Below are 16,224 nucleotides of genomic sequence, written 5' to 3'. Positions count from 1 at the left end.
TCTAAATCAGCATTGTTATATTATTTAAATCTATTTAAGTATACTAAAAAAGCTAAGTGAGGGTTTAAAAGCAAACACATTGAGCCACACTTTCTCATGTTCTAACAGAGAAAAGCATTCTGGTCTTACAAGCTTAAAAATAGAAAGTACAGATTTTAACAAACTATATCTAGAGAAAATTAAAAGTTTAAGATTATTTTTATCCCTCCAAGTCACAAGGGGGATGGAAACTTTTGTTTTTCTAACAGTTCTGGGTCTGGGAGATTTTCTAAACGGAAAACAGCTATGAAATGCCTCCCAAAGGCTAAGATGTGATAATCCCCTGTTGTCTTCACCCAGCCTCTATCAACTGTTCCTGTGGAAGATAATTACAATCACTACAATGAGATGATCACAGAAATAAAATTAAAATTTTAGTGACAAGATGAAAGACCTAGTACACTTGGGAATTTATTATTTTAGCAATTTTATTTATTTAGATAAATTTGGACCCCCTTTAGAGCCACAAAGTTAAATAGAATAGATAGCTAGAATGAGCAAATAGAGAAAAGAATGAATTAATGACTGATCCTCAAGTAAAGTACTAGAATAAACAATCTAGTTTATTCCTAGAGCAGTTTGAGATTTAAGTCAGGTTTATATATTATTCTGCTCTAAATAGTGGGAACTTCAAAATGTAACAATAATAGGTTAACATTAATTGCCACAGTCTTTGGGTATGTAGGGACTAGCTCTTTTTGTTTTACAAGCTCTGATTTAGATGGCCTTTTCATTCATTCCTCAATTAGTTATTGGTTAATTGCAAACACTGGGGTATATACTGTAAAGCATTAGGAATATATATAATATTATACATGTACTTAAGAGCTTCCGGTCTAGTTCAGAAAACAGACAATATACAAGTAAATAAACATAGTAGTACAAATTATTTTTATAAAGAAAATGATCCGGGTGTAAAGGTGAAGAATAATGAGGGAAAGAACTAGAGAAGCTACTTCAGATGTTTGGGGGAGTCTCTCTGAGAATACAACTTTTGAGTCTAAACCTAAAGGATGAGAAGAACAACCAGGTAAAGAGTGGAGGAAGCAATTTTGGCAGAAATTACAGGGTGTGTAAAGCCCTAAAGAGGGTACAAGCTTGGCCTACTTGAGGAACTGAAGGGAAATCAGAATGGCTACAGCACCGTGGTTGCAGGGATGGCATAAGATAATGTTAAAGGAGGAGGCAGGGTAAGACCTACATGAGACCTAGGCAGAGCTAAGTAGTCGGGATTTACCCAGAAAACTTCAGAGTAGGTATAGAGACCAAAATACTCATTGCCTTTAACTGAATACTCAGCGTAGTAATAATTTCAAATTTTCTATTTTTGAACATTTAAAAATATGAAAAAACATACTTTCCTCATATCCTAAAATTTTTCTTTTCATCTTCCCCTCCCCAAAAAATAACAATGTGGGTTTTTCATAGGCAGTATAAAATTGGATCTTGCTCTTTTTACCTAATTTGACAATCTCTGTTTTTTTAATTAGTGTATTTAGACCATTTATATTTACTGTAACTACTAATATAGTTTATTTTAAATCTACCATCTTGTTAGTTGCTTTCTGTTTGCTCCATCTGTTCTTTCATGGGGAAGGGACCAAGAATGAATACAAGCTCCCCTTGAGTCTGTGGTTCCCAGGGGTTCTATACAGTCATGCTAACTCACACTTGACCTTTAGCAGTCCATTGTATGCCCCTCGTGTGAATTTTAAAGATTCCAAGTTATAGGAATACTAAAGTAGTTTTAATTCAAATATAAAAGTTTCCTGAATGTGGTAAAGCTCTACTCCAAATAGAGTTCTGGGTGACCAAAAAAAAAAAAAAATACAAATTATTTCTTTAAAACAAGGAAAATATAATTCAGACAGGGAGTTATGGTAGATCTTTTAAAGAGAATAAGAGATGCCAGGATAAGTGAAATGTGGTTAATAAGAAACAAAATTGTTTAACATGATGGGAAAACAGAGCTAACACAATGGATCAATTGAGAGTTAAGTTAGATTTAAGATTTCCTGCCCACTGAAACATATAAAATGTTACCAGGCTAAAATACAAATGTCAGGCACAAGATACAAAACTCAAGATCTTGCAGAATGTTGGTTTATAAATGACACCATTATTTCTTGCAGATTACCCCAGGAAGCAAGGCGGCAGCTGCCAACCTGTGTCCTGGAGATGTCATCGTGGCTATTGATGGCTTTGGTACAGAGTCCATGACTCATGCTGATGCACAGGACAGGATTAAAGCAGCAACACACCAGCTGTGTCTCAAAATTGACAGGTGCTCCTTAATAATTAATGGTGTTAAAATTTGATCTGTTTTGCAGAAGAACCTGAACCAGAACTATAAATGGTTTCATCCTCTCAGTGAGAAAGAGTGTCACAGGACCTAGAATTTGGATGGTTTTTTAAAATATCCTCCACCTTAGTCTGTTCTTCACTACAGTCAGTCAATCTAATAGTTGATGATAAACAATTTCTAAAAAGAATTCTCTGGAATGTCAGAATAACGAAAGAGGCAAAAAGAATTTTCTACTAACCTACTTAATTGACTTTGAAAATTATGTTAAGTGAAATAAACCAGGGCACAGAAAGAGAAATACTACATGTCCTCACTCATAAATGGGAGCTAAAAATAATAATTAAAAAAAAAAAAAAAGAAAGAAAGGTGCAACAATCACAATAACTCATTGAACTTTCAAAAGGAGAGGTGGGAGAGGGAGAGGGGGAGTGGCAGTTAGCAAGAAATTGGTAAAGGGCCACAAAAAGTGATTACATTGTGTAGTGTTGAATATACTAATTATCCTGATATGAGCCTCACATATTGCACGCACGTATCGATATTCAATGCTGTACCCCACAGATATGTACAAGTATGTTTGTTTCAATAAAAAAATAGAAATTAAAAAGTGTTGGCAAGATAAAAAAAAGAAATAGAACCATTGGCCACATAAACACTGAACAGCATGACTAGGTGTATTGCTATTCTTAGTGTGGTAGAGAATGGAATGGAATTTAAAGATTCTCCTTAAAATATTTTCTGACTTGCCAAAATGTGATTTTGTTAAAAATTGGTTGCCAATATCCTACATGCCATTGGCTTTTTTGTACCAAATTCAGCCCAGAAGAAATGTTATAAGGTGAGAGAGTGCATGTGCATGTGTGCGTGTTACATACTGAGACATTTCTGACCAAAGAAAAAATAAGGAAATTGAACCTTATCTCTTGCATCCCAGCCCTGATGTGAAACTGAACCATGAAAGTAACGATGTGTTGTAATGGTTGCCAGTGTGTGTTTATCCTGTTGCTATTGTGTTCACAATTTTCCCTGCTGTGGTACAGAAGGCTCAATCATTCAATGTGCAGTTTCATGGGGTGAAATAGATTCTTTACCTATCTGTGTATGACCTGTGTTTCTGCCAATCCCACATACAGTCCCTTAGGAGTTACAAGGTCCCAAGATGCATGAGAAGGATTGGACAACACATTTCCTTGATGCCAGGAGCAAATCTACCTGGCAAATCACTCACTGTCTTATGCGGTGGCCTTCGTAGGACAGGAGGAAAGTGGGGGAGACTAGGGAGTTTGCTTTGTGGTCATTTGTAGGGTGTGTCTCCAGAATCTCTGTCTGCTGAACTATTTCCCACACGCACTGGAGGCCTGCTTTCTCCAGAAACTGCACAGTGGACTCCAAGCAGTTTTGACCTATTTTAGAGTCCCCAAAAGGACACTAAAAATACAAGACTAATTGGATGGAAAAAAATACAGAATAATAAGCAAACAATATTACCTTTGCTGAAATTACTGAGAATTGCTAGTATTTTTACAAACATAATGGGAAATTAAAGTATACTGAAAGTAGAAGCACCATTAGAACTTGGAGTTCATAAACGTTATTTTATTTACAGGGCAGAAACTCGCTTATGGTCTCCACAGGTATCTGAAGATGGGAAAGCTCATCCTTACAAAATCAACTTAGAAGCAGAACCACAGGTATGAATTTTAGAGTAAATATTACATTATATTTTCTTTTAAATGATGGGGCTGCCTTCCAAGAGGAAGAAGAGATGAATAGAAAAATTCAAACAAATCACCAGCTGAAGCCATGGTCTGTCTTTTCTCCCTGAGATTAATTTATATTATCCGTGTTTTTCTACACTGAGAAGGGTAGTATGCCTAGGAGAACATCTTGTTAAAAGACAAGTATATTCTCATCCGGAAGAATTTGGCTAAATCTACATAGGGTCCACTTATTTTTTTTTTTTAATTTGTTATGATGAACTTCTTCTGAATGACCATCAGGCAGTCTAAGAAGTTGAAGTTGTTAAAACAAAACAAAACAAAAACAGGCTCTGCCATTTGAAACAGGTGTCTCTAATCTAATAGTTATTAGTATTGTGAACTTCAATTCTTTGAGGTCTTCGCCCAGAATTTATTTTACATCCTTCTTTAATTCTCAGTTCTGGCATTCTGTAATCAGGTTTACTCTTTAAAGAGAGTTCTGCATTATGCTTAACTGGTGATATTCTGCCATTGCAGCTGAATTATAATAAATAAATAAATAAATAAATAAATAAATAAATAAATAAATAAATAAATAAATTAAGGGATTTTCCCTTGAGGCAACTCTAAGGAGCTAAATTAATCTAATAATCTGATGCTTATCTGACTGTGTCTACTTTCAAAAGGTTCGAAAAACTGAGATTAAATCATGCCTCAATTGTGATGTATTGAAAAATCTAATTAAGAAAAAGATTTTAGATCTCTGCTCAGAAGCTCTCAAGGTTTATAGAGAAAGAGATATAAATTTACTGTCCCTTTGAAACAAGTATTTCTACCAAACTTATTAGATATTTCCAGCATGTAGTTTTTTTTATATCCCTAATGAAAATGAACTGAAAACATATTTATAATTTATGCTTCAGCAATGTTTCCCCTTCCAAGATCATCAACTCCTGAATTTGTCCTTAAAGTTTTCTACTTATCTTTATAAACCTCTGTTTTCTTCTGTGTAAAATAGATGTAGAATAACATCAGTATATGTATGTCACAGGGCTTTCCAAAGATTTGAATAAAATAAAATTTGCAAAGAACTTGGCACCTTGAATTGTTTATAGAGACACTCAAATAAGAGATAGCTCTTGTTATTGTTAGGGGAGTACTTCTCTGCCCTAGGCTGTGATCAGAAAGCCTCCTGGCCTTGCTTAATGGTGAGACAGTGTATTAGTCCATTTCTGTTGTTCCATTATAGTTCAGACGGTACAGTCCTCACAATCCAATCACCTCCTAAAGGCCCCACCTTTCAATTTCCGTAATAGGATTTCTCATCCTCTTAACACTATTACAATGGAGGTTGAGTTTCCAATACATGAACCTTTGGGGGACACATTTAACCCGTAGCAGATACAAGCTGCCCATGTGTAGGGCTTTCTAGAGGCCAGGAATGCCTTCCTCCTTACTTTCACAAGGGTCATTGCAAATTACATTAGATCAAAGCTTTATTTTCAGTTAAAATACAATCCTACCAGGAGAAAAAATACCCCATGTAATGTAATTGTTACAGAAAATGAGTTTATTAGATTCTTGCCTGGTCTTTTGACTGAAGGGAAGGTAAATTCAGAGCCTAAAAATCACTAAGAGCAAAAGGAGAAAACAGTCCCCAAAACAAGTGAGCAGAACACAGAATATTCATGAAGACAAGAACTGAGTCTGTGCTCTTCCCTTACAGAGTCCCCCACAGCTCAATAAATTGCTGACAAATGAATGAAAGGAACTGGAGGGCCTAAACATAAACTGTTCATTTTCTAATATTGCTCAGGACCAGTCCTGGGACCTAGTCTCAGAATGATGCTCTGCACCAATGCGTATGTTGCATTGTAAAAGCGATCATGAGAGCGCAGTGAAATATTTCGTTCAGGAAAAACTTTCTGCTCTTCAGGGCAAGTGAGCAGATGCTGAAATGGATGGGACAGGTAACAATTACATTGAGAAGGGATCTGAATGCTGATGATGGATCACCCTGGCATACTAGATGGGTTGGTGAATAACAATACCTCTAATCAATATTTTCTTTGAAAAAAGAAAAAATTTGGAAGAAAAAATAAAGTTCTTGAGGCAGAGCTAACACGTGTATTTAGTGCTTCGCAGTACAACCCAAGCCTACCTGCTTCCTCTCACTCCCGTCAATTCATCACTTGGAGGCAACACATGAGATAAAGAGACTATATGGTGCTTTTTAAAAATAAAAAAAAGGAAGAAAATTTAAGGCCCATATACAAGCATTTATTGACCACCCGATCTTTTCTTTTTTTTTTTTTTTTTTTTTTTTTTTTTTTTTGTCTTTTCCGTGACCGGTAAGGGGATCGCAACCCTTGGCCTGGTGAGCACACCAGCCATTCCTATATAGGATCCGAACCCGCGGCGGGAGCGTCACTGCGCTCCCAGTGCTGCACTCTCCTGAGTACGCCTTGGGGCCAGCCCACCACCCGATCTTTTCTTATCACCAGGACAAACTGAATAGAATTCTGCATTTCTCTTTCCATATACAGCACACATCCAAAATTGTACTGAACGCTTTTGCAAATTATTTTTCCATTCAAAATTTCTCCTAACTTTTAAACCTGATTTTCATTAATGTGAGATGTAAGGTATGGGGCCAATTAGATTCAACTAAAGTACCAAAGCCCCAGTGATTCATAATCATGGTTTCACTTTCCACTCTGGCATGTGGGTTATTCAGCCAGGATTAATTAAGCACAAGATGAGCTTAGGCCATGATGGGAGCCTGTGTTTTGCTAACATCTCTCCAGAATTGGAGCTTAAGGGTAATTCTCTGAGTTGTAACTCTAGAAGACACCTCTTTTGCAAATCTGTGAGTATTAATTTATGACTATGGTTATTCTAAGAATTGGATTTTAAGGTATAATCCTAATTTTAAATACTCAGCCTCTTTGCAATCCTGTATTACCCCACATGTCCTGCATTTGGGGGTTAGAAAATATGAATATTTATGATACTACAAATGGGAAAAAGGAAATAAGATTGGTTTTTAAAAAGAGGTGAAGATTAGGTTAAGGGCTATGGCAGCCAATCAGACAGAGCCTTCAAGCATTCCATTAGTTTGAGTGATGGCTAATTCGTACTGGCATCTTCTCCAAGAGGCCAGTGTTTGAAGGGCTCAGAGATAAGAACAATGTCAGTTCTCCTAATAGACCAGAGGATTTCTATTCCTTATAAGACTCTCAGGCCAGATTTCTGCACGACCAGTTTGTATAGTTTGGTACTTCAGGGCAGACGTTCGTTCTCTACATAAAACACCTAAATTTCAATGCATCCCCTGCTGTCTGAAAATCCTGTAGCATACACTAGAACAAATGTGGTGATAAAAATCAGTGAGTTTAACTTGTGGACTGAGACTGGAGAAAAGCTAAGCTATGGTTATATTTGTTTTGCTGGTTTTTTTTAAGTAGTACAAAGCTATACAAAAGATGTCTTTTTTTTTTTTCCTTTTTCTTCTAATAAGAGCTCTGCAAATAGAGCAATCTTCTGGACAAGAAACGTGTGTCAGTCTGAGACACAAATGTCATTAATATAGCATGCTTTAAAATGCCATTGTAAATGAATAGTAAAATGCCATTGAGCAATACAGTATCTGAATTCAAGTTTCTCAACACAAGACAAACTTTTAAGTTATGTGACCTTTGCTACTGGAATAAAAAAAAATTTTTTTTTAAGTAATACCTATTTGTTGAAAAAAACTATATTCTGCCATCCAATCTCAGCCACAAATAATAAAATGTTAGCATGTTTATTTCTGGTCTTTTTTCCCTATGCACAGGTTTAGGCTTGGGGGACTTTTTTTTACAGAGTTACAATAATAATTGGTATAATTTTTTTTTTTTTTTTTTTTTTTTGTCCTTTTTTGTGACCGCGCTCAGCCAGTGAGCGAACCGGCCATCCCCATATAGGATCCGAACCCGCGGCAGGAGCGCTGTTCAGTGCCGCACTCAACCGAGTGAGCCACGGGGTCGGCCCGGTATAAAATTTTAATATCTAGTTTTTTTATTTGTTCATACTATTATTAAATAGTTCAATTTTATTTTTATGAATTTAGACTTGAATCTTAGGCTTAAAAGGGACCTTAGAAGTTGTTTAAATCAATCCCAGCAATTGAATAAACAGCTTCCATACAATCCTGCGCATGCTCTATGAGCAGGCATATGCAGTTTTCTATACAAAGCATTGCTATAGACTAAAGGTATGTTGTTAGAGTTCTTTGTGCTTCTTCAAAGCTTACATTCTCAAATAAAGCATCACCCTCATCTTTGTTTAATGCTAGTCGAACAACTCAAAGGTATAATGTGCATATCACAATACAGGAGAGATGTTTTTAGAAACAAAAATGGTTCTTTTTCCATAAAAGGATTTTATCCTTGCCTATGACGATTGGATAATAAAGATGTATTACATAGACAGTCAAGTGACATATGGGTTGAAGTCATTTATATTTTCATAAAATTAACTTTAATCTACAATGTCTTGATAACTGGAAGGAAGCCTGCACAAAACGAACTCTTATAATTACCATATCCCAAACTCTTCCCCAGTGAGACATGGGAAACACTTGAAGCACGTCACTGGAGAAGAAATGATTATGAGGGTGACTTTATCCTTCATTGGAGGGATGAGCATGAGGAGGGGGTGATTGTTCATAAATTTTAAACATGGTGAAATATAATCATTTTCTCATTGTGGCTTGATCAAATATATGATCACTTTAGTTTGTTTCTCTTATTTCTCCACCATTTTTTCATAAACAAGTATATATATGAATACATAGGAATCACACGTGCTGTTTCTGTTGGAGATGGTAATTACCTGAATCTTTATCTATGAACAATCTCTTCAAGTAAGAAATTTAAAGGTGAACTTTCTTCCAATGCCGTTATTGCTATCAAAAGCTGCATTCTCCCAGTGTTAGCAGAGTTCTATCAATTTATTTAGTTTTTACTCTGGCAGCTCTATCATTTCATTAATTCAAAATATTATTCCTTAATATAAGCTCCTAACATTTAAAAATAATATTTTAAAATATGTTAAAATGGTAATGATTACTTATTGAATTCCTAAGAGATAAGAATCATTTGGGTGGTTTTGTCTGGGTAGAACAAACACAAGAGCTGGACTAAGTATTAACTGCCTCATAAATTTTTTACTAGTATTTTCTGTAACTCATGATTTTCCAGGAAAAATAAAAAGGAATTAAAGTGGAACATCAAACTTTTCATTGGTTTTGTCTTTTGATTATGTTTGCTCATCACCAATGATGTAAGACTTGGATAGAAAGTTGTCTCTCAGTGCCATATTTAAATTCCTTGTTTTCCTTTGGTGTATACACTTCATTGTGCTTTTTGGAACAACTCTAGAAGCTCATAAACTAATGCTTTGCAAAGCCTAAATGTTTGAAGCCTATATTAGAAATACTTTTATGATCTGAGTAGAAAATAAAGTGATTTCTTTAAACAAATTACATATTTGTGAACTTTGTAATATGTATAACCAAAACTGAAAATGGCAAAGAAAAGACTTGGAGCTGACTAACTTATGTGCTGCTATTTGGAAATACTACTAGAGATTATTAATGCATAAATATTTTTAGAGCCGTTGCCTCATTTACAGGATAACAACCACTATGTTTATCATGTTAAGCCTAAGAAGAAATAAGTGCAGAGATTTTTTTCCCCTTTAAAGCCATCATATTTTGTTAACTAGTTTTTGTAAATTCAATTCTACTTACCAAGATCTTTAAGGCAGGCCACACTCTGTATAAAAAACAACAACAACTAAGTTCCACAAAGCTTGAGTTGTTCGGTCCTGCCTAATTCACTTTTTAATTAGCCTGAGAGATTTATAATCCACCAAAACTAAATTAGGCAATTAGACAATTACTTTCTGTCTTCATTTATATCATAAAAAATAACAAAGGCTTGAATCATGGACATTGTCATTACTTACAATTATTTTCTGTTTTCTTTTTTCATGCCATAATAATGGTTAATCATAAAACATAGCTAATCTAAAATTCATTATTAAATCAGCTAAAACAATCGGATTGTACCATTATATAAATGTTTGGCCACACACATTCTCACATGTTCTAAGATTCAGCGTTTTTCTACAGCCACATTTGGTTGTTTCAGTCATTCTGCTACAAAATAGCAGCAACCATAATGCCACCCAACCAACTCCGCGGCAGTGAGCCATTATCATGGAGGGAAAAAGTTAAGTGAACAAGATATCAGCCAGTGCAATCACACTACTGAATCATAGGCTAAATTATATCCAACTTAGACTTTCTTCTCAGGTTCAGAAAGCTGTTAAAATATGCTGTCCAAGGTAGATGAGAGAAAAGCTGTTCTTTACCATATCGCAGATTCTCAGGTATCATGAGATTTGGGGAGAGCTGGAGTCAAAGACTCAGTAGGCTAGTATTTGAGGCTGAACCTCATTTGCCCTGTCATAACTATGTTCCAAAAAAAAAAAAAAAAAAAAAGAGTGTCCTTTGCCAATAGGCCTAGATGGGGAAAGAGGAGTGTGTGGAATGACTACTGCTCAGGAGAACCAAAAGAAAGCATTTTGCAGCTTGGGTCCCTGCAGGAAGTTGTTCATGTTCTCAGGCATAAGAATCTCTATTTAAAAAAAAAAAAAAAAAAAAAAACACTAGTTCCATCCCTTGGAAGAAAGCATTCCTCTTCTTTTTTTTCTTCTTTTTTTTTTTTTTTTGACAGTCTCTTTTCTGACAGAAAAGCACCATCCCACAACATCCTCATCTATAATGACAAGAAGAAAAAATGATGTGAACAGGAATAGTGCAGGATCTTTTGTTTTTAATGAAAATGATCTCTTTCCAGTAACATTTCAAATAGTGATACATGTTTGTACTATTTGAAATCTGTGTGAAACGTTGGTGGCACATTCACAAAAGTAAATGAAGTTGATGTGAATATGTGAGTGAAAACATCGTTACAAAGATTATTTTATTAATTCTGCCAAGTAGAAAAGTCTGGAAAGAGAATGTGCTCATGTATATTTTAGCATTCCCTTTTGGTTTTATGTTGATTAGAAGAAAAAAAATTAACAGCTTTACAAAATTAGAAATCTATATGAAAACTGGAAAACATGATGCCTACATTAAAAAATATAATATAGGTTTCAGATCATTCAGGCATGTTTCAAACTCAGGGTTTAGGATTCCTGATATTCAGTCCTTTTCCCCAAGCAATAAAGTGAAAATCCTTTCATGAATCACCACATTAGCTATCTCTGAATTACTGACTTTAGTCTTTTGAGGACGAGGGTAAGTAAACATGAAGAGTTTTTAAAACACACAACATGAAATCATCACAATAAAAAAAAAGGAAAAGGATTCTATAAATGTTATTCCTGTTTTTTATAAGGAAAATATCTTCTAAAAGTATTTTTTCTAAAATTAAGGTTATAATTTAATCCAAATTAAAAGATGGGTTTTTTGTTGTTGTTGATATTAAGAAAAAACAGAAGTTATAATTGGTTTAGTTAAAATGATTCAGATTATTCTTTAATGCTCATTCCCTTTCTGTTTTATTCCCTCATTTCCTAAAGTAGGGAAAATTCTATTAACATATTAATAGAAGAGAAAATATAAATAAGTTCTATGTGAGAAAATGTTAAGTATAATAATTTTTGTAAGCCAAAAATCTCATTTCTGACACAAAATTTCTGTCTTCAAGTGAGACATATTATAATTTCTTAAAAGCTCTAGGTATAGAAGTCAAGAAGGGGCAGACAAGAGATACAACACTTGAACTGTTTTATAATATTTGAAGTAAGGGCAATTCCTGTGCACCTTGACATTCGGTAGATGCTCACAGTACATGTAAATTTCAGAGAAAATGGTAGAAGGGTTTGAACCTAACTCCCCCTTTTAACCTTTCCATTAACCTCCTAGTGGGGAAAGACGCCTTCATTAACAGTAGTGGTGCTGTCAGTGTCGCTCATTAACGGCCTTGTGCACTCTGTGGCTGTGTATTTTGTCTGCCATTGTACAGGAATTCAAACCCATTGGTACCGCGCACAACAGAAGGGCCCAGCCTTTTGTTGCAGCAGCAAACATTGATGACAAAAGACAGGTAGTGAGCGCTTCCTATAACTCACCAATTGGGCTCTATTCAACTAGCAATATACAAGATGCGCTTCACGGACAGCTGCGAAGTCTCATTCCTAGTTCGCCTCAAAAGTAAGTACTGGATTCTCCGTTCTGGCCACAATGTTCTTACCAGTGATAGTATACGGTTTCTCTTCCTTTCGAAAGTCCAGCTCTTGCTGTTTTATTTTTACTTTCCTGAAGGCACTATCAGATTTTTATTGTAAAGACAAGCATCTTTAAAATGCTTAACATGGTTCTAATTATTCTGGAGCCCAATCAGCCAGTTCCTGAACCTTTAGTGAATAGATGGTTGAAAAGAAGAAATCGCTCTGGTTCCATCAACACCCTTCTTAGTCATGTCACTGTTTGGTGGTAAATAATCCTCTCTGTACAATTATCATTCATGTAATTTTATTTAAAAAATATTAATCTTCCACTGAGGGACCTTTTTAACCTTTGTTTTTACAGGATGTGAACTACTTTGAACACAAGCACAATATTCGGCCCAAACCTTTCATAATCCCAGGCCGAACCAGGTCAAAAACTCTGAGATTGTGAAGTTTGGAGTGCATGCCTCTTTAATCAATTCTTACTAATTGCCAAGAAAAGTAACTTTTAGATGTTTGGAGTGACTTTTCTCCTTGTGAAGCTTATTTCAAAAGCAAAAAGAAACAAACTCATTTAGCAGAGAACAGTAGCCAAATAACCTCAATTTCCAAGAATAAATATTGACAAGATTACAGAGCTGTGAAATTTTATGCAATCACCACTAGGTATATTTATAACTAATACCTCTACTGCTCTGGGGATCCCATCCAGAACACGTTGACCTTTGAATAAGGCAGACATACTCTCCCCCAGGTCAGGAAAGCCCAGCCAGCAGGAACAGAAATGGAAACCAGCCCCTGGTCAGAAGTAAGGCAGCAGAGGGTCACACGGGAAAGCTCGTGTCACTTTACACATTGAAAGAATCTGGTCAGCCCTCCTGAGTATTTGCTTCTCATTGCACCTTCCAATCTCACTAATTCTATAGTGACATAAAAATAAATTCACATTCGTATGGATCTTTGCAAAGAAAGAGAAGCCACTTGAAAAGGAACTTTTCCACTTGGGGGAAAATAAATATAATGTAAGAGTTGGGAGAGTGGGAGATATATCGGTTACCGTCATGGACAACAGTGTACAAATTGGAATAATTAATGAGCAAGTTCTTAATTCTTTTCTATCAATCAGAGAAACTGATGATCTTCAGATGATCCTTTTCAAGTACCTTCTCTAGATATTGAATTCCAACCTTAGGGAAAAGAAATTAATGCCGTGTATTGCCACATCAGAAAATAGTGACTTTAGCAGTCCTCAAATTCATCTCTCTGACCTCAGCTAAATCAGTCAGCCCAGGAAGTTGGTGGTTAGACTGGATTGATTCTAACAGGTTAGAAACACTGAATGATGATTTACATCAAGTGTCCCAAACTGGCGGTCCATAGGTGGATTCAATTCACGGGCATGTTTTACAAGTATTTAACCCTTCTGTTGTTTTAAAGCAAAAATTGAATTTAAGTACCTTCAGATGAGACATCTCACCAGCTTGTCAAAATGCCCACTACTCCTAAGTATATAATACCTGGCCCATTTTCACATATGTGTGACCCTCCTGGCTCCTTAGACACCTGAGCTTATGACTCCTGCTGTAGGTGGTCAGTCATCACTTGATACACTCATACATTTTCACATGCAGACCTTTTAAGGAGCTAGAAGCAGGACTGGAAGATTGTCTCAAAATAAGCCAGACAATTTTTGTGATATCATACCCAAAAAGGAGCCCTGGAGTGAAAGAGCAGAAGAAAGATGCTAAAAAGGTGATGACCATCAGATACGTCTTCCCCCGCTAGAATGTAAACTCGCAGGGTCCTTGTCTGACTGTTTCCATGGTATATCCCCAGCACCTACAAATGATGCTGGAACACAATAAATGCTCAATGTGTGTTCATTGGATAAAGTAATAAAATCTTGAGAGTACCCAACAATATTTCCTGAGTGAGTGACAAGAAAAATCAGGAGCTTTTATCCCCCCCTCATACTTCAACTCTACACAGTCCTTTTTCACTTCTCTTTGTTCCCTTGTTCCCATTCTGTTTTCCTCTGTATCTTTTCCCTGTTTCTCCATTTTCAGTAGCTTCCCCACACCATCCCATCCCCAATAACAACACAACACTGGATAAAAAGTTCAAAATGCGATTTTACTGTCGAATAAGTACATATACAACTTCCCAAAGAAACACAGTAAAATGAATAGACTCACATTCCTCTGAGGTTAGCTTGACTATAAGTCCACTAACTTGAGCTGTAGGATTTTAGAAGCCTTGAATAAAATGATACATTAGAGTAATACATATCCTTCCTTTGCTAAAAACCTATAATACATTTAATTTTATAAAAATTCAGGAAAGTCAGAGAGACCCAGATGTATAATCCTTTTCTTTTAGATTTTCATTTTAATTTAAACATGGTAATAATGACAGGCCACTCATAATTTTGTCATTCAAAGTTACCTTTTAATATAGCTGAATTTGGAAGAGGGGAAAGGGAATGAGGATTTGCTTAAAAAACAGGTGCCAGGCCAGCCCGTGGCTCACTCGGTAGAGTGCGGTGCTGATAACACCAAGGCCACGGGTTCAGATCCTATATAGGGATGGCCGGTTTGCTCACTGGCTGAGCGTGGTGCTGACAACACCAAGCCAAGGGTTGAGATCCCCTTACCGGTCATCTTTTAAAAAAAAAAAAAAAAAAAACAGGTGCCAGTGCACAAATCTTAAAGAATTGTAAAAACACCTCTTCTATCCTTCCTTTCTTCTTGTGCCCCCTCACTATTTGCCCTGGCTTCTGAATTTCTTGTTCTCCCCAAACAATTCCTCATTGAGGTGGAATTTTGAGTGGCTACATACCAAGCTATAACTACACTATAAATGAACAACTTCTTTAATCAGAAGTAAGTTGGACATACTAAATTGTTAATATGTTCACCTCCCTGGGGTTTTACAAGTAGCTATGGTTATTTTAATTGTTTCATCATAATCGAAGCATGTTTAAAGACTGGTGTTTTCATATGCAAATATGTAAAATTTTGAGGGTTAAAGCTATAATTAAAAATATATACAAGGTATTTTAGATCCAAATGATAAAATTCAATCCAGTGAAACTGGTTTGGGGCCCAGTTGCTTCCAGAACCATGCCCAAAAACAGTCTGTATACAACCCAGGGAAATTAGTTCTCTGTCAAATGACTGATCTGGGTGTGAAGTAATTGGGTGCATGGCCAACTTCATGGTTGGTCTTGCCAAGTCACTAAGTCAGCTTCAGGAAGTCTCATTAATATCTACCTTTCCAGGTCATCAGGAATAGACCATGGTGACCCACGATGATATCCACAATGACTGGAGACCATGAAAACTATTTTATTTAAAGTATCAGTTCAAGAGATCTTTTTAAATTTGTCCCAGAAATTTATAAAAGGTCATACTTGTTTGCTTAGGGTTTATTTCCCATCTATTCAGTAGACATGGGCCCCTAAATAGAATAATAAAGGAATTAGGATATAGAAGAACGATCCTTGCTTAACTAAAATTATATGTACAACTAGGAATATTGTAAGAACAGTAATAACAGAGAAAGATTACTAATTGCGACCATAAAGCAAAGTATAGCTGTAGGTTCTAAATGGATCATACTCTATACCTGGTGCACAGCAGAGTGAGAGTACATATAAATGCTCACTGAATTACTTACTATTTTGAGCCCAAAGTCCCCTAAGATTTAACTCAGTGTTTCAAATCCCTAAAACTACAATTTCATAAGCTTCATTACACTCTGGTCAAATCAATATGATCCTGACTAAACTGCACTGCAACTGAAAACTCACTTCTATTTTTTTGCCAGCTGAATCTATTTCAAGAGCCAGGGTAGTACTGAGCCTACAAAAATGATGGATAGGCCACCTGA

General features: G+C 35.9%; 1 protein-coding gene across 3 annotated transcripts in view; it reads left to right on the top strand.

The window, feature by feature from the left end:
* PDLIM3 (PDZ and LIM domain 3) overlaps nucleotides 1-16,224 on the top strand; it is a 29,945-nt gene that overhangs the window by 7,021 nt on the left and 6,700 nt on the right. For 2 of the 3 annotated variants that reach the window (XM_063077221.1, XM_063077220.1), the window contains exons 2-4: nucleotides 2,172-2,323; nucleotides 3,951-4,035; nucleotides 12,695-12,762. In XM_063077221.1, the coding sequence (XP_062933291.1) occupies nucleotides 2,172-2,323; nucleotides 3,951-4,035; nucleotides 12,695-12,762 (305 nt within the window). Of the gene's footprint in view, nucleotides 1-2,171; nucleotides 2,324-3,950; nucleotides 4,036-12,128; nucleotides 12,317-12,694; nucleotides 12,763-16,224 lie in introns of all 3 variants that reach the window. The other variant, XM_063077222.1, reaches the window with a different exon arrangement.

This window comes from Cynocephalus volans, chromosome 13 (assembly GCF_027409185.1).
Source record: "Cynocephalus volans isolate mCynVol1 chromosome 13, mCynVol1.pri, whole genome shotgun sequence".
NCBI classification, from domain to species: domain Eukaryota; kingdom Metazoa; phylum Chordata; class Mammalia; order Dermoptera; family Cynocephalidae; genus Cynocephalus; species Cynocephalus volans.
Note: the sequence above shows the minus strand (reverse complement) of the source record. Positions and strands in the feature narration are given on the sequence as shown.